General features: G+C 33.5%; 1 protein-coding gene across 4 annotated transcripts in view; it reads left to right on the top strand.

Moving 5' to 3' along the window:
• Nucleotides 1-22,875, top strand: part of LOC130453413 (ATP-dependent translocase ABCB1-like) — a 27,969-nt gene extending 5,094 nt beyond the window's left edge. For 2 of the 4 annotated variants that reach the window (XM_056793142.1, XM_056793143.1), the window contains 16 exons: nucleotides 3,825-3,925; nucleotides 4,450-4,621; nucleotides 5,856-6,170; nucleotides 7,107-7,331; nucleotides 8,400-8,525; nucleotides 8,580-8,954; nucleotides 9,117-9,371; nucleotides 9,426-9,593; nucleotides 9,651-9,755; nucleotides 9,821-9,982; nucleotides 10,925-11,128; nucleotides 15,773-16,011; nucleotides 16,098-16,257; nucleotides 19,328-19,726; nucleotides 22,415-22,561; nucleotides 22,653-22,875. In XM_056793142.1, the coding sequence (XP_056649120.1) occupies nucleotides 3,825-3,925; nucleotides 4,450-4,621; nucleotides 5,856-6,170; nucleotides 7,107-7,331; nucleotides 8,400-8,525; nucleotides 8,580-8,954; nucleotides 9,117-9,371; nucleotides 9,426-9,593; nucleotides 9,651-9,755; nucleotides 9,821-9,982; nucleotides 10,925-11,128; nucleotides 15,773-16,011; nucleotides 16,098-16,257; nucleotides 19,328-19,726; nucleotides 22,415-22,561; nucleotides 22,653-22,844 (3,345 nt within the window). In that variant the 3' untranslated portion in view covers nucleotides 22,845-22,875. Of the gene's footprint in view, nucleotides 1-3,824; nucleotides 3,926-4,449; nucleotides 4,622-5,855; nucleotides 6,171-7,106; nucleotides 7,332-8,399; nucleotides 8,526-8,579; nucleotides 8,955-9,116; nucleotides 9,372-9,425; nucleotides 9,594-9,650; nucleotides 9,756-9,820; nucleotides 9,983-10,924; nucleotides 11,129-15,772; nucleotides 16,012-16,097; nucleotides 16,258-19,327; nucleotides 19,727-21,819; nucleotides 22,005-22,414; nucleotides 22,562-22,652 lie in introns of those variants that run through there. The other 2 variants (XR_008911049.1, XM_056793144.1) reach the window with 2 other exon arrangements.
• Nucleotides 22,876-22,938: the final 63 nt, after the last annotated feature.

Raw genomic sequence — 22,938 nt, 5'->3', positions numbered from 1 at the left:
AATACATATGATAAGCATCTAGAATGGTATATCATTTGAAATAATCGAAAATTTATTCAAGAATTTTTTTCAAAAGTCCATCTCTGTGATGTACAGACAGATCTTACTGACTGCGCCTTACGAAAATATTCAAAGTAACATTTTGTTTGACATTTAATCAAGATTTATCATGACTTGAAATGTATTAATTTATGAATAGTACGAATAATGAGAACTTAGCTTATTATTAACCAAATAAAAGATTTCCTTGGTATATATGTACACGATTAAAAATCCTGCTAACTGCGCCATATATAAACGAAATCTTCCGTTATTTTTTTGTTGGAGCATTATTTTGAAAAGACATTCGAAACAGGACGTATTGATATCAATAGATTTCGATAGCATTGCACTTCGTCAATCCAAGTTTCTTTTCTCGTCAGCAATCTTCAAGTCCTCAATAGACTAGCATCAAGTCATCATTCATTTAGGTTGGTTATATGTTGGGTTAGAAATTTAGTTTCAGTTGGACAGTTTGCAGACAGCTAGGTCTCTAGTTCGAATATGCAGCCTATACAACTGCAAGTTTTACTCAGGATGGTTTGAGATATGTGTTAACGATTTTAAGAGGAACGGCGATGTTTGCACATCGATAATGAGGGATTTGAAGTCCTCCGCCTATTCCTCTAGAATACTCTAGATCTTCGGTATCCGGAGAAGAGTGGAGAACGTGATCTGAGGTATCATCACCTAAAGAGAATTCGTCCTCGATGAGGACAATTAATCTGTCTGTGCAGATAAGATTATCGACAAAGTAAAAACCCAGTTGATTCGCGATTATTGGACTTGGCTTTCAATCCCAGATAAGGAAAGAAAAAGTATTGGCGAGAATTTTGTTATATAACCAAAAAAGATATTCCGAGAATTGAAGTTCCCCATGATAATGGCTCTAGGAATAGTGAATACGTATTCAAGAAAGCCGCTAGAAAATATTTGAAGTGGGTGTTTGTATCAGGAAAAGATGGTGATGGTCTCGTTATTCAACGAGATATCGATGCAGTCCAGAATCGTAAGATTCATTGGATTTGGACCTGATATAGGAATTGCTACTTTGCTCTTCTGACGTTCTCAAGGCTCGTTTCTATGAGTAAATCGGGTGCGATTGTCTTCGTTGGTCGTGACGATTATTATTCCTATTTTGGATGCATGCTTAGAGTTTTCTACGGCTTCTCTGTATAGTCTGGTGTGATGAGGCTAAGATAAATTTGTTCTTTGGTATGGAAAATGCAGAGGATTATGTTGCAACATGAGTTTTTCACACTATAATAACTTTTCCATTTAAAAATCTATCTTGCAAATTGTAGGTAGGGAAAACTGTAATTTCGGTTATCTGGCGGCGACTTAAATATACAACGAGGACTAATGTGGTTTACTATGAATTTTATTATCAAGGGGTATCATTTGATTTTTGCTCAAAGCTTAACTTCATGTCGACTTTTCCTGTAAAACAGAGAATATCGAAAAATATGGACCAACCAAAAATCAATAGAGTTTATGAAAAACTGTGTGTCGGCTTTTATGAGAAAATTTGGCCAGGGCGAATACTCAAAAAATGAGCAAACTTTGGTCAAGACGGTTTTCATATATGCCTTCAATTAAATTTAGAGTAAGAGTAAGAGTAAGAGATTTAGAGAGAAGGAAAATAATTATACCTGTATATTTTGATAACATATAAAATTAACTTGTTAACGTCAATGCAAGAGCAGCAAACGAAAGGAAAAAAGTCATTTTGAAATTGAAAAAATCACTCAGCAAATGAAATTTTTATACTTTTCTGAGGACAACTTTTTCTTTTTAGCAGGTTTTCGAATCGGATATTCCTTCATCTGAAATATGAATGGAGAAAAGTGATTTCCATTCCTTAAAAAAGGTTTTTCGAATCGAATCCTTCACCAAATCTTCACGCGATGATTATATCGAAACTCGAAAACTCTCTATATTCAAAAAACTCCTCAAAGCAACGCTACAATGCACAGTTACTTTTTTACCTTCTTCCACAACTAAGACTAAGACGGAAAAAAGCATTTTTTCTGTTCCCTGGAACCTTCTTCGATAGAAGACTGACACCTCTTTGCCACCACAAACAAAAATCATTTCTTTTGACCAATTTCCTCCAATTCTATACAAAGTTGCCTTTAAGAAGAACCCATTTACCAAATCAATTCCCACTTCTATTCCGAGGTTCTTAAAATTTTTGGTCTTCTTTTGTTAATAGTAATAATTTTTCTAACAATGTAGAAAATTTAATTTATTTAAGTGAAAAAAAATCATTTTTATAAGGTGTTGTATATTATAATTAGTTTGGTTCATGTTTTTTATTTACTTTTCGTTAACAATGTTATCAGAAAACGATAAAATATTAATAACGGGTTTTCCTATTTTACACGACAAATATTATCAACTATATTATTATTTAGATAAAATATCTACCTTTTAGTCAATGAAATATATCAACAAAATCATTTAATATATTTCTATTGAAAATGAATCACAAAAAAAAACTTTTGGAGCTACATGACCTACTGGATCTTTAATTAGGTCAATTAGGTCTAAACCTCTTCAAGTTCGAAATCTTGGCAACGCTGTGAATCATGGAATAAGTAATTTAGTCTTGATGATTAATAGTAAGGCCGCAAAGACATTATTATTGAAAAATTAATTCCAAGTCATATTCATTTGGAGTAGCTTTCTTTTTTTCCATCTTTCTCCAAGAAAGTTGAACGTGCGTCATATGTTAAACACCCACAGGTTTCCATTGAGCTCATGTCATGTTATTTGGTGACTGTCACACAACAAGTCCTCAAAATTAGATAGTCACAATTAAAATAATAATATGAGTATTTCGCCTAAAAAAACCGTATGCGAAGAGCTCATTAAATTCAAATTAAAACTAGAAGGTTAAATAGTACAACAGAGAATGAAATTTAAGTATCTGGGAATTGCTATAACCAGTTATGGAGACGTAGGAGAGGTATAGAGACAAGTAGCCAGAGCAAATAACTTAGTATGGCAAAAAACACTTAAGACAAGAAACAAAGACACGAAGCAACAATCAGACCTATAATATACATCAATAAGAACAAGACTAGAAACATTAAGATTGAAACAACTCTTTGAGACCACAGAAATAAAAATTCTTAGGCCTAGGGAGAAGCGAAAACATCAGATAATTTAGTGACCTAGATGACATTAATGAATGGGTATCACAAGTGCAAAAAATATGGCACAAAGATCCCTACGTTTTTCCACCATAATACTATTTGTCATTCATTATTATTTTATTTTTTAATATGATGTTTTTAAAAAGCGTGTTTTTTGGTTTTTTTCAAAATGCAATTATTCAATTGATTCTACCCTCGTATATTGGCTTCGCTGCTTATATACCTACATCTCGTCTAAACTTGTATCGAACCGTAGAGGTGTAGTTGGTAAGGTTGTCGAAGTGCTTAATTTCCAACACGGAGATCGGAGATTCGAATCATCTGTCGAACAAAATTAAATAAGTCTCTTGGTCCAAATGAGAGTTTCAAAAAAATAAACCCACATACAGATAAAGCTAATATAAGCATTAGAGAAGTAAGGTATAGTCAGAGTAGAGATCGACCGTGTAAGAGAAAAGATATCGATGAAGAAACAGGCGATAGACCTATTAAGTAAAAAACTAAAAGAATTCAAGAAAAAAATAACTTTTACCCGATTTTGCCTAAAAATTCAATCATTTTTATCAAATGCTAATAAGTAATTCATAATTAAATATATAGATAGAGGGTGTGCATTTGTTTCAGACTTTTAGAATACGATCGAAATATTTGAAATCTATTTTAAATCAAGATATATCTTGGTATGACCAAAACCAAACTGGAGATTTTGCAAGTAGAATGTCCGAGTAAGTAATCTATTCATAGTATACTATTTTGTGAAAATTTTGTAACCTCGACAAATCTGCTAGTTTGACAATTTTGTGATACAGTGCAGTAATTACTTGTTTTATTGTTCTAAAAAGTGAATCTTAACATTTGATTGAAAAAAAAATACGATTAGAAAGATTAAAATGTGCTTTTCCACTTCTATTAACGATGCCACGTCGCATTTTGCCGGTTATGTTCATGTGCTAATCACGCACTGATCATTGTTTTGGTTTACTATATTTCTTCGATAAATAGACTTTAGTAAGGAAAATCCGAGTTGTTTTTGTTGACACCTCAATGCTCTTCAAATATTGAATAATTCTGTGATTAATTTTAACAAGATTTGCGCCAAATAATTGTATTTTTGAATGCATTTTAAATGAAGTGAGGTTTTAAGAAATGTTTTTACTTTACTTTTACTTTTTATTTCATTTTATCTCTAATTTTAATGTATGTTTGAACTAGATGTTCTCTAATTTATTTCCATTTATTTACATTTTAGTGATTTGTATAAATTTGAGGATGGAATTGGAGAAAAAGTACCAATATTTCTACAATATCAAGTCCTATTAGTGACTGCTGTGGTTGTTGCATTTATAAAAGGTTGGCAACTAGCACTTGTCTCTGTGATATCAATACCAGCCAGCGTAATCTCATTTAGTTTCATAAATGTGGTAAATATATATTTGTTATAATATGCTTCTTATTTATAGCGTATTCCCAACGGTTCAAATGGAATTTTAGTTGTGTACTTGGATATAATAAAAATACTTCATCATTAGGTAAAAATTAAAACTGGCCAGTATAATGGTTATCGTTCTTCCCTATCACAGCGTTGCTTTCCCTACCCATCAATGTTTCCTCAACTTTTCCCCTCTCCCATTTTGTTTTCACAAACACTTCTTCCTCCCATTCTTCTTTTCCTACTTTTTTCCTTCCATTCTTCATATTCCCTCCTTTGTCCAATTCCTCCTTAATTTTTGTTTTTTCCCTTTTTATTTGTTTTTTTTCCTCATCTTGACACCCCTACATTCAATTGTTGTTTTCCTATTCTCCTTTCTTTATTTTTTGATTCATTTTTTCCAGTTCTTCAATGTTTTTTAAAATTCTGCCACCCTCCTCAATAATGTCTTCTATCTTCTTAATTTTTTTAGCTACTACCTCCCCCCACGATATCTCCTCATTCTCCTCTTCCTTTTTTTCTTTTTTTGTTTCATTTTCCTCCGTTCTAGTTTCCTCCTTTTCCCTTTTTTTATTTTTTGTTTTCCCGAAGTCTTCTAACATTCTTTTTTAATATGATCACTATTGTCCTCCTCCTTCCTCTCTTCTTCTTCTAAAATCGTACACTGTTTGTCGATCATCTCCCCGCTCCTGTTCACTCTCTTATTCTTCCTCTGAGGTTCCATCAGCTCCTCTTCGAATTTTCTGCACTCTTTTTTTCTTCTCCTTTCCTCCTCTTCTACTGTCCTCCTCTTCTCCTTATTCCTAAATTTTTGATTGATAGGTGTGATAGGTTCGACGGGGCAGTGCGCCCTTACCCCGCTAGGGCAGATTACTCTGGGAAGTCGCCAGGTATCCCAGGTTTCCATACTTATTACTTCATTGAAATAGAACCGTATCCGATCAAGTAAACCGTTGTTATGAATCACATCTTCAGCGTTTCCTCTCTATTTTCTCCCGAATTCCTTGTTGTATCTACTTTTCATCTATTTGCTACTGTATAAACACCCACCAATTCAATCAACTTCTCTTCCATTGCAAAACTCTAGCTTACACCAACGAAAGTGAACAATGTGACACAGTTTATGTGCTGAGCTGCCCTGACTGTGTCTGAATATGAAGGGACGTTCATGCTGTATAAATTTCTTATGACTATCACAGTTGACTGATTTTTTATTTGATTTCTAGTTAACTACTCGATTAGCTAAGAACGAAATGGAAGCTTACGGAGCTTCGGCTTCTATAGCAGACGAAGTTTTTTCCTTAATACGAACGGTAACTGCTTTTGGTGGACAAGATAAAGAAACGAAACGTTATCAAAAGAATTTAATTTTTGCTAGAAAAAATAATATTAGAAGGTCATCACTTTTTGGAATAGGATTAGGTTTGATGTACCTTCTTTTATATAGCAGTTATGCGTTAACTTTTTGGTATGGAGTAAAATTAGTTTTGAGAGATAGAGGCGATCCAAATGCAACTTATACTCCTGAAAATATGCTTACCGTAAGTAAAAAGGTTCTTATCTCATTTCTTATCTCGTTTTGGAAGGTATTACTAGATTCGGAAAAGAAGAAATACGTTTCTTGATACTGATTTCCTCATTTCAATAAGTTCTTTTACCCACCACTTGTCTTAAATGACCGTGATCGATTAAAATACCAGTGACTAGTCGAATTTCGTACACGTTTAAGAAAAGTAGTTGTTTGGTTAGATGGGAGGGTTCATTTTCTTTAGCTTATCTCATACCAGGTGCTTCAATCCACATCCACAGAGTTTGTTATGTGAGCAGGTTACATAGATATGTAGCAACACTTCTAGTTACAATAAGAATGAGTTGTATACCCATTGGATGATTTGCTAATTCCAATTCGAAGTAGCCTCAACGTTGCTGAAAAGAGATTTTATTATCTATCTAGCAGAATCTACACGTTCCATCCTCTATTAAACTTGTCATCTTCAGGTGTCACTCCTGTTAATATTTGCAAATAGGTTGGTACATTCAATAGATCTTTCCCAGAAATATCTTATTTGTCAACCCCTGTAGACTTGCTCAGTAGCTAATTTGTTCACTATTTATCTTTTTCTATTATCCTTTAGCCGATTCTATAGGATTCAGGTCCTACAAAGCGCTTATTCAACAAGCTCTGTTTCAACAAAATGTTTCATTCTTGACTATATCTTTTGTTTTAAAGCCATCCATACCCTTTGACGTTTATTTCTAATATGATGTTTATTCCGTTTGTCCCATTTACTCCTACAGCTTAGTTTTGAGGTACATGTTTTCTCAAAACCAAACTTTTTCGGTATACCTTCCTGAGGCAAGTCACAGTTATAGTTTCCTATGACCTCTGCTTCAATTTCTTAGTCAGATGTACATTTTTCTTGCGTTTATAAGTCACATAGCCTGAAACCACGGACAGTTTCTTAAATATTTTGCAGATATTCTTCAATATTATGTCAGCTTCATTGAATTTTGGCTCAGCATCTTCGTTCATCGAAATCTTTGGGATAGCAAAAGCTGCAGCAGCCAAGATATTTACTGTGATTGAAAATGAACCTGATATTAATTTATCAAAAGGAAGGGGAGAAAAATTGCAATCTCTGAAAGGAATTATTAAGTTTAAAGATGTAAAATTCCATTATCCTTCCAGACCAGACGTTCCAGTAAGTAGTCAAAATATAAGTTAAAATGTAATGAGAGATGTGGTGAAATTAAATACCATAGTGTACTAACTCTAATATATTTCAAGCTTTCGAATACTAATGAATTCATTCTCTGAAATCATTAGTGAAGAATTACGGAAGAATGTTCAAATTGACGTTTACAAATATTAAGATTATTGATTATCAATGATCTATAGATAGACCAACAAATTTTTGTCAACATCCACATTAGTCACCAGACTTACTTCAATTCCCAAGAGAAAGATTTCGACACCATTCCTGACCTTAAGGATGCCGCAGATGAAAGTCATTTCGAAATAAAACTTCTAGAAATTCATCAATGAAGAAAGTACATTGCTAGGATAGTACTTTGAAGGAGATAAACATAAATTTCATGTTACATCTATCACCACGTATTTGTGATATAATCCTAATGATGGTACTATTTTTTGGTAATCCTGAATTTCGATATAAAATTAATTAATTCAATTACAGCATTAGTTGTATCGCCATACAATAAAAGTAGTACTGGAAATCCTCTTGGGTCAGCTGGTGGAAATCTCGGCCCGTGTCTTTAAATGCTTCCTTCTGCGTTTTCTTGACATCAGGAAAAGAAAAAGTGGGCGAGATCGGACGAATAAGATGGATGCTCCCATTATCATATTTTGTGACATACGCCTCCACAGACAAGGCAGAATTGGCTGGTGGATTGCTTAGATAATATATGTTCTCATCCATCAACTGGTTCGTAGCTTTCTCATCTACCCACGTACTGCAGTGGAAGCTCAGCGCTGATTAATTTATCAATATTTTTGTCTATTTTGACGTCGAGAATCGTCGCCATCATTAAATCACTTTAAAACAGTGATACATGGGATAAATATTCATTGATATAGGTTTTGTTTCGACGCTTCCTAATGCGTAGACTAATTTATTCCATTACTCATTTCAATCTGAGCAGCCGGCTTCTGAAAAGAACAACAGTTTAAATTTGTTCAAACACATCGTGGTTGCTAGTATAAGTTGATTGATCGCTTTATCTTGTATGTACTTTTGAAAATTTTGCAGATTCTACAAGGACTTAATTTAGAAATTAAATCTGGTGATACGGTGGCTTTAGTTGGAAGTTCGGGATGTGGTAAATCGACAGTGATTCAACTTATTCAACGATTTTACAATGCGATATCTGGAGAGGTAATGTTACTAGTTAAGAAAATTAGTTTTGTTTTAAAGTGAATGATTCTATAGATTACAATTGATGGTACCAATATCAATAAATTCGATTTGACATGGCTTAGAAATAGAATCGGCGTAGTTGGCCAAGAACCTAACTTATTCGGTACCACCATAATGGAAAACATAAAATATGGAAAACAAGGTGCAACTGATGATGAAGCTTTAGCTGCTGCTAAGAAAGCTACTGCTCATGATTTTATCAAACGTTTACCTCTCGGTTATAATACGTTAGTTGGAGAACGAGGTACTCAGCTTTCGGGTGGACAGAAGCAAAGGATAGCAATAGCTAGAGCGTTGATTCGTAAACCAAATATAATGCTTTTGGATGAAGCTACTTCTGCTTTAGATAACGCAAGCGAAGCTAAAGTCCAGGCTGCTTTAGACTTGGTAAAGTAACTTTCTAAATTATTGACAGGTAATTTTATTGTTTTATAATCAGTTGTAACATTACTCCCAGTTGATTTATTCTACGTTTCCACACCTCTTATTCAAATTGGTGTAGATGTTACTCCAGGATGAGATAATGTATTTAATTAAATGCCTTTTCAGGCAAGTGAGGAATGTACAACTATAATAGTAGCACACAGATTATCGACTATACAAGGAGCAAATAAAATTATCGTATTATCACAAGGAGTGGTAGTAGAAGAAGGAACACACAATGAGTTGATGGCTTTGAAAAATGAATATTACAAACTTGTAACAGCTCAAGTGACAAATACTAATGAAAAAGATGATTCTAACAAAAAAACAGTCGATAAGGAGGAATTAGAAGATGTGGATGTTGAGGGAAACGAATTAGATGTAAAAAATGGTAACAGTAGTTGAATCATATTTTGAAATCGTTTTTATTTCCAGGTGGAAGACAAGGAAATCAATGATTCCAAGAAATCGAAAGTTTCTTTGATCCAAATAATAAAGTTGAATGCACCAGAATGGCCTTATATTCTGGTAGCTGGTATAGCAGCCACGGTTGTAGGTTGTGGTTTACCAGCTTTTTCTGTTTTATATGGTAGTATTTTAGGGGTAAATTAGTTACAATATTAATCGAATCGTTTATGCTTTATCATACATTATTTTCAGACATTAGCTAATTCAGATTCTAATATCATCCAATCGAAAACAAATAATTATTGTTTATATATTGTTGGAGCTGGAGTAATATGTTTGATCACGGCATATTTCCAAGTAAGAATTTAGAATATAATCACAAATTGAATATACAATTGAACTTATTCCATATTGAATTCTAGCTCTATCTCTTAGGAATTGCTGGTGAAAAGATGACTGAAAGAATAAGAGCGCACATGTTTAAAGCTATCATATCACAAGATATGGGATTCTTCGATAAAAAGTCTAATGGTGTCGGATCATTGTGCGCCAGACTTTCTGGAGATCCTGCACAAGTTCAAGGAGTGAGTGTGTCTTACTATTCTTAGAACCAAATACACATGAAAAAGCCTTTTTACAAATTCTTTTCTCAGTTATTGAATTATAGCACAATAGTTAACAATAAAAAAATATTGCAAAGATTATTAAGTATATTTCGTAGGCTGTGGAAAGCCGCAAATGAATTATTTATGATTTTTTCCATTGATTGGATATGCTGCTCTCCATTATGGTGATCCAAAGAGGCTGTTGTACACTGATGCTCAAAATTCAAAACACGATCCCCTCTGGAAGGATTAGAGGTAACCATTTTGTCCTGAAAACCATTCCAGAGGACTTCAATATGTTGCTAAAGCCACCTTATAACTAATATTAAACATTTGGATGTACTCCTCTATTATGGATCTCCAAAGAGGATGTTGCAGAACGTGTTTCTAAATCCCCTTCGGAAGAATCAGAAGTAACCCAGAAGATCCCAATGATATTCTAGCAGACTTAAATATGTTGCTGATTCCGGCCATTAACCATTACCAAACTTTTTTCTCATTATGTTCTCCATTATCGAGCTCTAGTGGGGTTGTTGTATACCAAGTTTCAGAATCCCCTCTGGGAGAATTAGAGGTGACCATTTGATCCCAAAACGCAGTCCAGCAGGATTTAATATCTCGCTGAAGCAACCTGCTAACTATTAACAAACATTTTTGTTTTCATAGGATGTGTGATATACGGTGCTATTTAAAAGTACATTGGTCCATAAATTTTGAGAAAAAAATAACATATCCCAAGAAATATTTGCTTGCGTGTCTCTTAGTTTCCAATACTGTATAAATATATAAGATATAATAAAACGTAATTTAGAAGTTTCATTTTGATTCAAATGTTATTTCTAACACACAGAATCGTAACCCACGTATGCGATATATAAATTTTTTTTATTTATTTAATCATAAAATAAAAATTTGTTTCAGGCTACTGGTCAACGTGTAGGTCAAATTTTGCAATCGTTGGCAACATTGGTTGCAGCAATTGGTCTTTCATTATATTACGAATGGAAATTGGCACTGGTTACTGCAGCGTTTTTACCAGTAATGGCTCTAGCTTTATTTGTTGAACGTCGTAATACTGCTGGCATAAATGATACCAGGGATCGATCATTAGAAAAATCGACAAAGGTCAGCGTAACGACTTGAAATTTTGCTTTATTGGTGCAATACTTGATGGAATCAGAAAATTGAAGAAATATTTAATAATATCACGTGAATTAATGTATTATAGAAAGTTATAGAGCTTCAGCTTTAAAATTTCATTTATAGGTGGCGCTATAAGAAACATACAAGATCTATAATTAAAATTAGATTTGACAAAAATCTTTTATTATATTAATAGCATCGATTGATTTGAATATTTGAATATATTTAAAAAATCATTTTTTTTTCTTAAAATTTGTACAATTGATCTTTAAAATTGATTTACATAATACATGCCGATGATGACAAAGTTGAAAAAATATATTGTGGACACGTAAAATTTTCATGTTATATTTATAGGACCATATTCATTGGTAAAATATTTGATATTTATTAAAAAAATAATATCACGTTTTTTAAATCATATATATTGACAATATTTATAGTTTACATCTAATAAATATGCCTCAAATATATTAAAAACAAAACTTTGAAAAAAATCACTTTAAATATCAATTGGCGCTACTTTTTCTTTTTCTGACGGGTTGCACTTTCTCTTTTTAAAAACCAACAGTAACCACCCATCATGGCCGAATCCCATCGTCCTTGATACCGAATTTCCATTGCTCTGATATCTTGTAGGCGTCTAGAAGTTCATCAACTAACTATTTGTAGTTTGGATCCATTTTGTTGTCCAAAAATCCCCTCACTACACTAACAATGCCTTCTATGCTCTAAGTCTGGTGAGCTTTTTTGCAAAATTGTCATCGTCCGGCAAGTTTCTTATTTGTGGACCAATAAAAATACCTTTTTTTAATTTGGCATCAATCAACTGGAGAAAGACTTCTCTAAGGTATTTGAATCCATCACCCTCTTTATCCATAGTCTTTACAAAGTTTTTCATCTATCCAAGTTTAATGTGAAGGGGGGGCAGAAGGATATTTTTGGGATCTACAAGGGGTATAAACTTAACATTTTGAGACCCCGGTTGAAACTCACTTCTTGCTTGCCAATTTTTTTTACATAGTGTTGATCTACTGCCCGACTGTTCCTTAGACAAAGAAGACAGCAATGTTTCGTAAACCCTCCCTGAAGTTCCATTAAAATTCCAATCACCATCAGGTCCTCACATATCTGCCACTTATACTTGTAGTTAATTTTGTCTATAGCTAGCGAATATTTTCATAAGTTTCTTTCATCTTCACAGAATGAGCAACTGGTATAGACGGTTTTAAATTTCCATTGTGTAATAACACTGATTTCAAACTGTATTTAGACGAGTCAATAAATAGGCGCCACTCACTGGGATTATGCTCAATATCAAGTTCCTTCATTAGACCGTAAATATCCGTACACGCATAGAACGAATACAGAAAATGTAGCATTTCTTTTTCTAAAGTTCGTAATTTTTGTCTCTTTGGCTAACAAGTTCAATTCCTTCAGACGGAAATCAATAAGTTCAAACTGTTGCTTTGATAGCCCCAAATTACGTGCTAAATCATTCAACTCACGTTGAACAATCAAATGTGGTTTTCAAACTGTTGATATGCGGTAGAGTCGATGAGGATGTGCTTAACAGGAACTTGACAACATTGGCAGACAGGACGACAAACGCTTCTTATTGTCACAGCTTCTCTCCTATTCAAAAATCTAGGGAAAGGTGAGAAGTAGATAAGTGATGTAATGCTGTGGTACTCTTGAATGAGGTGTTTGAGTCTTCAGATCAATGGCGACAAGGTGACACTTAACTGGTATAATACAATCTTTATTTTTTGCGCTATCGTACACAAACATGACAATTTATTCTACATTAAAAAGTTTATCTCCCAGAAAAATCAACTTCCATCTATAATTTCGACTACTTTTTCACCGTCATTATTACTAGAACCATCATCGCCAATCTCTAAAGCTCATACGATCGATTCATGATAGCTGTAGTAAGAAATGAACAGTTTTGATTCGAACCTATTTAAATGTCTGATAAAGACCGCATCAATAGTAGTTTTGTATTTCATTGTGTTATGCCGCGCCGCGCCGGTTGTCTACTCTCCATCCGTCTTACGAATTTTCGATCAGGTCACGTGTCCTGACGCGAGTTTAACATTTTTTACCCATTACAAAAAAGTGTGCAACGCCGCTAAAGAAGTTTTCACTTCAAAAATCATCAGCTCGTCGGAACTGGTACTTGGAGTTAAAATAGAATCGGTGCATTCTTCTTCGGAGCTTCCTGATAATACGTTGTGTCCAGTATTTTTTAAAACAATATTTTGCGGATCTAAATGTGCAATCGGTACTGGTAAATCATCGTTATGGTTCTGCGAGCATCTCATAGAGACAGCTGAGTATTTACTTTGCAAATAATCTGCTTATTGCAGCAAGACAACAAACCACCCGAAAAATAACCTCGTTTTTGAAGAATAACAATGATACGTTGTCTCCAATAACTTCTAAAACAATATTTTGCGGATCTAAATGCGCAATCGGTACTGGTAAATCATCGTTATGGTTCTGCGAGCATCTCATAGAGACAGCTGAGTATTTACTTTGCAAATAATCTGCTTATTGCAGCAAGACAACAAACCACCCGAAAAATAACCTCGTTTTTGAAGAATAACAATGATACGTTGTCTCCAATAACTTCTAAAACAATATTTTGCGGATCTAAATGCGCAATCGGTACTGGTAAATCATCGTTATGGTTCTGCGAGCATCTCATAGAGACAGCTGAGTATTTACTTTGCAAATAATCTGCTTATTGCAGCAAGACAACAAACCACCCAAAAAATAACCTCGTTTTTGAAGAATAACAATGATACGTTGTCTCCAATAACTTCTAAAACAATATTTTGCGGATCTAAATGCGCAATTGGTACTGGTAAATCATCGTTATGGTTCTGCGAGCATCTCATAGAGACAGTTGAGTATTTACTTTGCAAATAATCTGCTTATTGCAGCAAGACAACAAACCACCCGAAAAATAACCTCGTTTTTGAAGAATAACAATGATGCGTTGTCTCCAATATCTTCTAAAACAATATTTTGCGGATCTAAATGCGCAATCGGTACTGGTAAATCATCGTTATGGTTCTGCGAGCATCTCATAGAGACAGCTGAGTATTTACTTTGCAAATAATCTGCTTATTGCAGCAAGACAACAAACCACCCGAAAAATAACCTCGTTTTTGAAGAATAACAATGATGCGTTGTCTCCAATATCTTCTAAAACAATATTTTGCGGATCTAAATGCGCAATCGGTACTGGTAAATCATCGTTATGGTTCTGCGAGCATCTCATAGATACAGCTGAGTATTTACTTTGCAAATAATCTGCTTATTGCAGCAAGACAACAAACCACCCGAAAAATAACCTCGTTTTTGAAGAATAACAATGATACGTTGTCTCCAATAACTTCTAAAACAATATTTTGCGGATCTAAATGCGCAATCGGTACTGGTAAATCATCGTTATGGTTCTGCGAGCATCTCATAGAGACAGCTGAGTATTTACTTTGCAAATAATCTGCTTATTGCAGCAAGACAACAAACCACCCGAAAAATAACCTCGTTTTTGAAGAATAACAATGATACGTTGTCTCCAATAACTTCTAAAACAATATTTTGCGGATCTAAATGCGCAATCGGTACTGGTAAATCATCGTTATGGTTCTGCGAGCATCTCATAGAGACAGCTGAGTATTTACTTTGCAAATAATCTGCTTATTGCAGCAAGACAACAAACCACCCGAAAAATAACCTCGTTTTTGAAGAATAACAATGATACGTTGTCTCCAATAACTTCTAAAACAATATTTTGCGGATCTAAATGCGCAATCGGTACTGGTAAATCATCGTTATGGTTCTGCGAGCATCTCATAGAGACAGCTGAGTATTTACTTTGCAAATAATCTGCTTATTGCAGCAAGACAACAAACCACCCGAAAAATAACCTCGTTTTTGAAGAATAACAATGATACGTTGTCTCCAATAACTTCTAAAACAATATTTTGCGGATCTAAATGCGCAATCGGTACTGGTAAATCATCGTTATGGTTCTGCGAGCATCTCATAGAGACAGCTGAGTATTTACTTTGCAAATAATCTGCTTATTGCAGCAAGACAACAAACCACCCGAAAAATAACCTCGTTTTTGAAGAATAACAATGATACGTTGTCTCCAATAACTTCTAAAACAATATTTTGCGGATCTAAATGCGCAATCGGTACTGGTAAATCATCGTTATGGTTCTGCGAGCATCTCATAGAGACAGCTGAGTATTTACTTTGCAAATAATCTGCTTATTGCAGCAAGACAACAAACCACCCGAAAAATAACCTCGTTTTTGAAGAATAACAATGATACGTTGTCTCCAATAACTTCTAAAACAATATTTTGCGGATCTAAATGCGCAATCGGTACTGGTAAATCATCGTTATGGTTCTGCGAGCATCTCATAGATACAGCTGAGTATTTACTTTGCAAATAATCTGCTTATTGCAGCGAGACTTAGGTACTTTGAAGGACAACAAACCACCCGAAAAATAACCTCGTTTTTGAAGAATAACAATGAGGAGACTTCTCAAACAATTTATTTGAACTGTAGGTGTAAAGTTACATTTTTTTATTTCAAGATCGCTGTGGAAGCCATTGGTAATATTCGAACAGTTGCTTCGCTCGTAGCCGAGGATATGTTTCATAGAAATTACATAAACGAACTCACACCGCATTACAAATTATCTTTGCGTAGTTTACATTCGAGGGGAATAATATTTGGGATGTCGAGGAGTATTTCATTTTTTGCTTATGCTGCGTCGCTCTATTATGGTGGTTTTCTCATAATAGATGGATTATATTACGACAGGGTATTTAAGTGAGTACAAATTTTTAATACTAAACAGAAAATTTGATGGGGGTTTGCTAGTAGACGTTTATTCAAAACGAAACATTCTATTTTAGAGTAGCGCAAATTCAATTAATGGGCATTGTTTCTGTTGCCAACTCGTTCGCATTTTCACCGAATCTCATGAAAGGGATAAACGCAGCTAGACGAATAATAACCTTCATGTCTAAAATTCCTCAAATCAGAGATGGTCCAAATTCAATAGAAATTAAAGACGTAAGGCAAATTATATTTATTATACAACCAATGATATTGTATAATATTGTATCGTTTTTCGCGTAAAGGCTCAAGGATAATTTCACACTTGAAACTATATCAAATCACTTACAACACATTACCAACACTGTAATAACTAACAATGTATTAGCCCTTAAACGGTATATATATGATACCATATTTTTTTAAAAAATCGGCGGTAAAACTTTGGACCTGGTTCTTTCCCTCGGGGAATATATTGGTCACACTGTTTTACGTCCAACGAAAGTTATAACAACATTAATCAACTGAAAAACTGTATTTTTTGGAATGCGGAAGTTCTCTTAGTTTCATAATATTGTATTGAATGCAATTATGGAAAAGAAAAATCGCGATAACTGATTTTCTGTTTTAGACAATGCATATTTGATACTTTGCGCGTTTACGATAAAAGTTAAAATGCCTTGTTTTAAACAAACTTTTGATAATTGTTTATTGATATTTATTATATTATTTTGCGTTTTATCACATATTTAAATTGTTATTTTTAATAAGATTATTTTGAGCTAAGACGCGTTATTGTCTTAATTCTTTGTTCTCATCTAACTGATATGATTGAATGGCCATGGGGCTTGTTTTACCATTATTTAAAATTCTGTTATATAAATGAAACTAATTACTATCTAAATTTAATGGCTTGGGCAAAAATTATTCATATTTATTTTGAGCCGATAAAGAGCTTATGTCATCTTTGTATGGTATTTGAAGAAAAAAATTAAAAAGACTATCTAAATGTAAAAAAAGGAAGCAAGAAATGTGATTTCAGCTAAATTCTAGGAATTTTCAGCTAAATAAATATAAATCTGAGTGCTTCCTAAACCGGCAAGGTATCATATATGATACCTTATTGGAACATGGTTAAAAAATTGGAAAAAAAAATTTTTCTGACATCTTACTTGAGGTATAAATGATAGAAAATTATGAAAACAAGAAAAAAAGTAAAGGGTTAATATCTTGCCAGTTTAAGGGTTAATATATCATTTCTTTGCCGCCCTAACTAACTCTACTATGACCCTCTGCCTTTTAATAATTCTAGAACATTGTAGATTTCCTGAAGTGCTGCCTAGTTACAGTTAACTTCCTTTACGAAACATCATGAACAATAAGAAGATTGCGCGCAGCCGTGTACCTGTGACATTATAATTTCCACTGAAACTATTTTATAGCCAGGGCCGATAAGTGGCGTGCGGATATCTACCCGTCACATTATCGTTTATATGTAACTGTGATGCTAATATGTAAGCTTGTCGAAACTTGGCGAACGTCCAGAAGCACTAATGCCCGATTTCGCCAACTAATTCTTAAAGTTAAGTAATGCCTAAACCGGATTTAGGAATTCCTCAATGAAATTTGCGTTGCTCCACCAAGTAATACTTAACAGTTGTAAGAAATACCTAACTTTAGGACAGCTGACAACCTTGCCTAAAGTTTTTAGGTAATACTTAACCTCAAAAGTTCGTTTGTTTTGTTTGTAGTCGTTGTTGAGTTGAGTGTCTTAAAATTATTTTGTCTTTGGCTTATTGGGTTCCCACACCAACACCTGCTCTCCCGATCAAATACAACGCCTTCTCCAAAATGGTATTTTCTTTCTCCTCACTTGGCCCACCTCCTGTGCCCATTATGTTATTCCTAAATTTTCTTTTGTATGTTTTTGCTTAACCAAAATCACCAAACCAAAACCAAGAAAGAACCACACCTTAAAACTTTTGATAACCACAATAAACTAATAAACATCCAGAGTACAGTTGTTTAATAGCTAGGGTATGTCAATCTTCCTTTTGTCCTTTTTTTAAGGTCTACTTTATTCAGTCAGCATCCCAATTACAAAGTAATACCAAATGTACATATGAAATGTGACAAGTCAAAAGTATTTGTTAGCTAAGTACTTCTTAGGTTAGTGCAATTCGATTCTGTTAGGTATTGGATTTAGGTAATTTCTAGCTTAAGAAATACTTAGGTAGGTAATGCATAACAACATGTTGGTGAAATCGGGCATTATGCCATTACAAACGTTTGGATGCTATTCAACTGCATTGAGTGTGTTGAAGACAAGCGACCTGTGCGAGTAAACATGGACGTTAACGTAAATCAAAAACAAAGAAAGTGGCAAGTGCAACAGGAAAGATTATTAATCAACTACCAGAACCGGAATCTCCTATATTAATATATGGATATAAAACTATTTACTTTCGCGTGGTTCTTACCAGACCTAGGGCTTTGAACTAAAAACTAATATTTGACCTTGAACATCTGGGTACATCAAATATAGAATAGTTAAACTGTAATTTAAGTTCCAAGTATTAATTATAATCAATTATTGGAATCCTTGTTTATACATGGAGTGAAGCGTTATACGTCTCGTAAAATTCTCCCGCTTGGCATTGCAACTAACGTGTGACAAACGTCTTTAGGTCTTCGTCGTAGCCGAAGGACAGACATTTTTGGGGAGCAACAAAACGTGAAAATCGCTGGGGGTAAGATCAGGTCTATAGAGTGGACGATCGAATATCTCTCAGCTAAATTCCGTTAATATAATAGTTGTACGTCGAGTCGTATATGTAAGCGAAGACTATCAAATGGAAAAGCACGACACTTGTTGTGAGCATTTTTCGCGTGTTATTTTGAATGGCTTATTCTATTGTCTGGTTTTCCCACTTAGCACACTAATTTTTGAACAGAAGAAGATGTAACAAACATCGCGGCTTCTGCTGCTAATCGTGGTGCACTGCAAACAAGTTGAAGAAGATTTTTATTGTTGAGAGAGGGTCGCTCACTGCGTTCTTCATCATGGACACTTTGACAACCTCAGTAGAAGGAATAATAGCTTATATTTCAGTTATTACAGACGCGCCTCGTATGTAAACAAAAATGAAATGTATGTAAAATAAGGCAGTAATAATAATTACAGTTCTTCGATATTATGTTAAATCGTTGTGAAAGATTTCAATAGTCCATAAACATTTGGTCATTGAAATATGTAGTTTTCCAAGTTTTTCTCATGTTTCTATTTATATTAACTATTTTTCTGTAGGTTGAAGGAGATATAAAGTTTTCCTCTGTCAATTTTTCCTATCCCACCAGATCTAAAACTCAAATTTTACGAGGTCTGGACTTAAATATACTCAACGGCAAAACTGTAGCACTAGTTGGTGAAAGCGGCTGCGGAAAATCGACAATTATCCAATTGATTGAAAGATTTTATGATCCCAAATCTGGAAACGTACAACTAGATGACTTTGATATAAAAAATATCACATTATCGTCGTTAAGATCGCACTTAGGAATTGTATCACAAGAACCAAATTTATTTAATAAAACGATAGGAGAAAATATAGCGTACGGTGACAATTCTAGAGTGGTTCCTATGGATGAAATTATACACGCTGCCAAATGTGCCAACATTCATAATTTCGTATCATCTTTGCCTAAGGTAAGATAATTTTTACCTCAAATCTATAACGATAACTGGTTATATTATTTAACTCATTCGTTAGCTATAAAATTGAGTTGGGACCATTTTAAACAGTTTCAGATACCTTTCCAGGTGTCGAGCATAAAATTATGTAGTTGTAATCATTCCTCTTCGCTCTTAATGAGTTTTTCGAAGTGTTTTCGTCGGAATTCTTAGACTAATAACTAAAAATCTCTCCCCAGAATTTCCAAGCACATATTTAGTTCACGTGTTGATGAAATTGCTGGAAAACATTACGAGAATATGTTTTCTATGAAGAGATGTAATAAAAATAGTTTTTTTTTTCTTTGACTCGCTAGTAATGAACTATAAATGTCCAATCTTATTTTTTTTTTCAACAACAAACAGTTGTTTTGAACATGGTAATGCTTCGAAAGATAGGAAACTACAGACTACGTCGTCGGTGAGTACCTAGCTGTCACACGCGCGAAATTCAAACACTACCATTGGTTTAGTGAGGCTCAAGACAATGTACTTGATTAGCTTTTCAAAGAACACGGCCTTCATTAGTTTAAAGTGGTACACGACTTGCATATCTAGACGCCTATGTACGCAACAGTTCATAACCACTTATTGTTATAACTATGATTTATGAATGGGTTTGTGTTTTCTATTAGTTTGGCAATTTTATTGATTTCTCATGACCCTGCGACAGAATAGTGCAGGCATTCAAGCTCAAAATGGTGTCAAGCCTCCAGATTTAGAATTAAGCTAATCTTAGTCTCTATATGAGGGTGTGCAAATTGTTTTTAAGGGGTGAAAACCCCCCTTTATCGAAAAATAGCAATATTATGGTTTTTCTTACTTTTTTTAAATTCAAATGTTTTTCGTTTATGCAGCATAAATATCTTAACATATTGTATAATAGAAAATTTATATATTTTGAAGTATCAACCCTTAAAAAGCTTCAAAAACTACCCTTCTGATGAAAATAATGTAGGGAAAAATCTTTTAACGATTTAAAACATTGCAATTTCAATTTTACTGTTAGAAATTCAACCCTTACAAATTACCCCTTTGCAGAGAATGAAATAAAAATAAATCTAATGACTGCCAACTTCTAGATTTTGCATTCTTTTTGGTATTAAAGTTTCTTGTCTCTACTTGAGTAGATTATATGGCAACTTAGCATCAACAGAAAAAATCCGTGTGCCAAAATTTGAAACTTTTTAATATCATATAATTTTCAGAAAAAAATTATTTTTTATGTAACTCCGCTAATTTTGAAGCTATCACATCCTACAAACAAACATTTTAAAGATAATTTTCAGGACTACAAGCATATGTATGTTAGACGGGCTTGAGACCCTCCACATTTTATTAATAAAGGGTCAAAGGGCTGTGGATAAGCAATCCTCGCACTATAGTGACAGATTAATTTGGTTACAACTCCGCCAATTTTTATGCTACCAAAAAAAAATAAAAAAAAAACAAAATAATCGTCATAAAAAATGCTTCAATTTGATTGTTAGTTTGTTTTTTTATCTCTTATAGTTATGGAGAAAAATTAGCAAAAAAAAGCCAAACTTTCAGATGTCGTAAATAACATCCAAATAAAGTATTTGGTACAAGGAATAAGTTTAATTTTGATTTTCAATGAAATGGCATTAGTTTTAGTGCAATTTTTTTGAGCTTTAACTATTTTACATCATATCTCACTGAAACTTCAGTCGAGACGACTTTTATAAATAGTCATTTGAAAGGTCTTTTTAAGCTTTTTGAAAAGTATTCAATGACTTTCTGTTGAAAAATGTACCCTTTTCCCGTTATTTGAGGTTAAATGCTCAATTACAACAAAAGCTATTCAAGTATCTGTAACTCGCTTTAGGTAGAACATTTAGATCTTAAAATATAGCTTATTTTCTCTATTTTTTTATAAGCTTCATTTTTTTTTATTACACTTTTTTCGATAAAATGCATCATTGCAGAGTTATACGTAAAAAACTATTGAAAAATGCGGTCTTTTTGACGAAAAATCGTTTTCAATTGCGAATATCTCAAAAATTATTGATCTGGCGAAAAAACTTTATATCACATTTTTTTCTTTAAAGTTGCTGATCTTTTGATTTCTGGGATTATTTTGGGTGAAATACACACCTATCATCTGTCAAAATTTCAAATAAATCGGTGATGCATTAAAGAATTCGAAGGGAAAATACCTGGCCTAGAAATATTTTTTTCTCACGATATTTGGTTGATTTTCAAATGCTATCTCAGCTGTATCCATGAGAAAAAGGTAACCTAAACCTAGAAAACATATTTTTTCTTTTCATATCACATTCAACAGTATTCAAAAAACTTTAAAAAGTTTATATCTTCCGATTTTAAAAAATTCTTTGGATTTCAAAGAATTTTTCACAATACATTTATACATTATGAGTCTATATATCTCTTTTCATAATATCTTCTTTGAATGAAGATTCTTTTGCTCAATAATTAAATTATGAATCGTTTTGTATTAGCTCAAAAACTATTATCTGCAGTGAAGCTTTTGAAGCCTTATTCTACTGATGTTTCCCCTGTAAAATAACATCCATTATTTTGACTAAGATAGATGTGTTGATATTTGGCAATTTGTTCTCTAAATATAGAGATAATTAGGACTCTGATCATTGTCGATACAAAGATTATTTATAACCATTTTAGGGATATGATACTAAGTTAGGAGAAAAGGCAGCTCAATTATCAGGAGGACAAAAACAAAGGATTGCGATAGCTAGAGCATTAGTGAGAAATCCAAAGATTCTACTTTTAGATGAAGCTACATCAGCGCTAGACACTGAAAGTGAGAAAGTAAGTAATTTATACAAATCGCTCTGGTTGGAATCCAAGTAATTACTGACTGAATTGTTGTCAAATATTCTAATAATTGATTTATTTTAAGGTTGTACAAGAAGCCTTAGACGAAGCTAAGAAAGGAAGAACTTGTATTACGATAGCGCACAGATTAACGACAATACAAGACGCTGATCTGATATGTGTCGTTGACAATGGAGCAATTGTTGAATCAGGAACCCACAAAGAGTTGTTGAACAACAATGGTATCTATCATAAATTGTATACATATAAACGTTGATTCCTTAATAAAATTTTTATACAGGACAAAAGTTTTTTATTTCGAGATATGAGTCATTACATCACCTACAAACTGAGATCAATCCATAACCCAG

This window comes from Diorhabda sublineata, chromosome 2, assembly GCF_026230105.1.
Source record: "Diorhabda sublineata isolate icDioSubl1.1 chromosome 2, icDioSubl1.1, whole genome shotgun sequence".
Lineage (NCBI taxonomy): Eukaryota > Metazoa > Arthropoda > Insecta > Coleoptera > Chrysomelidae > Diorhabda > Diorhabda sublineata.
This window is presented reverse-complemented; position numbering and strand designations above follow the sequence as displayed.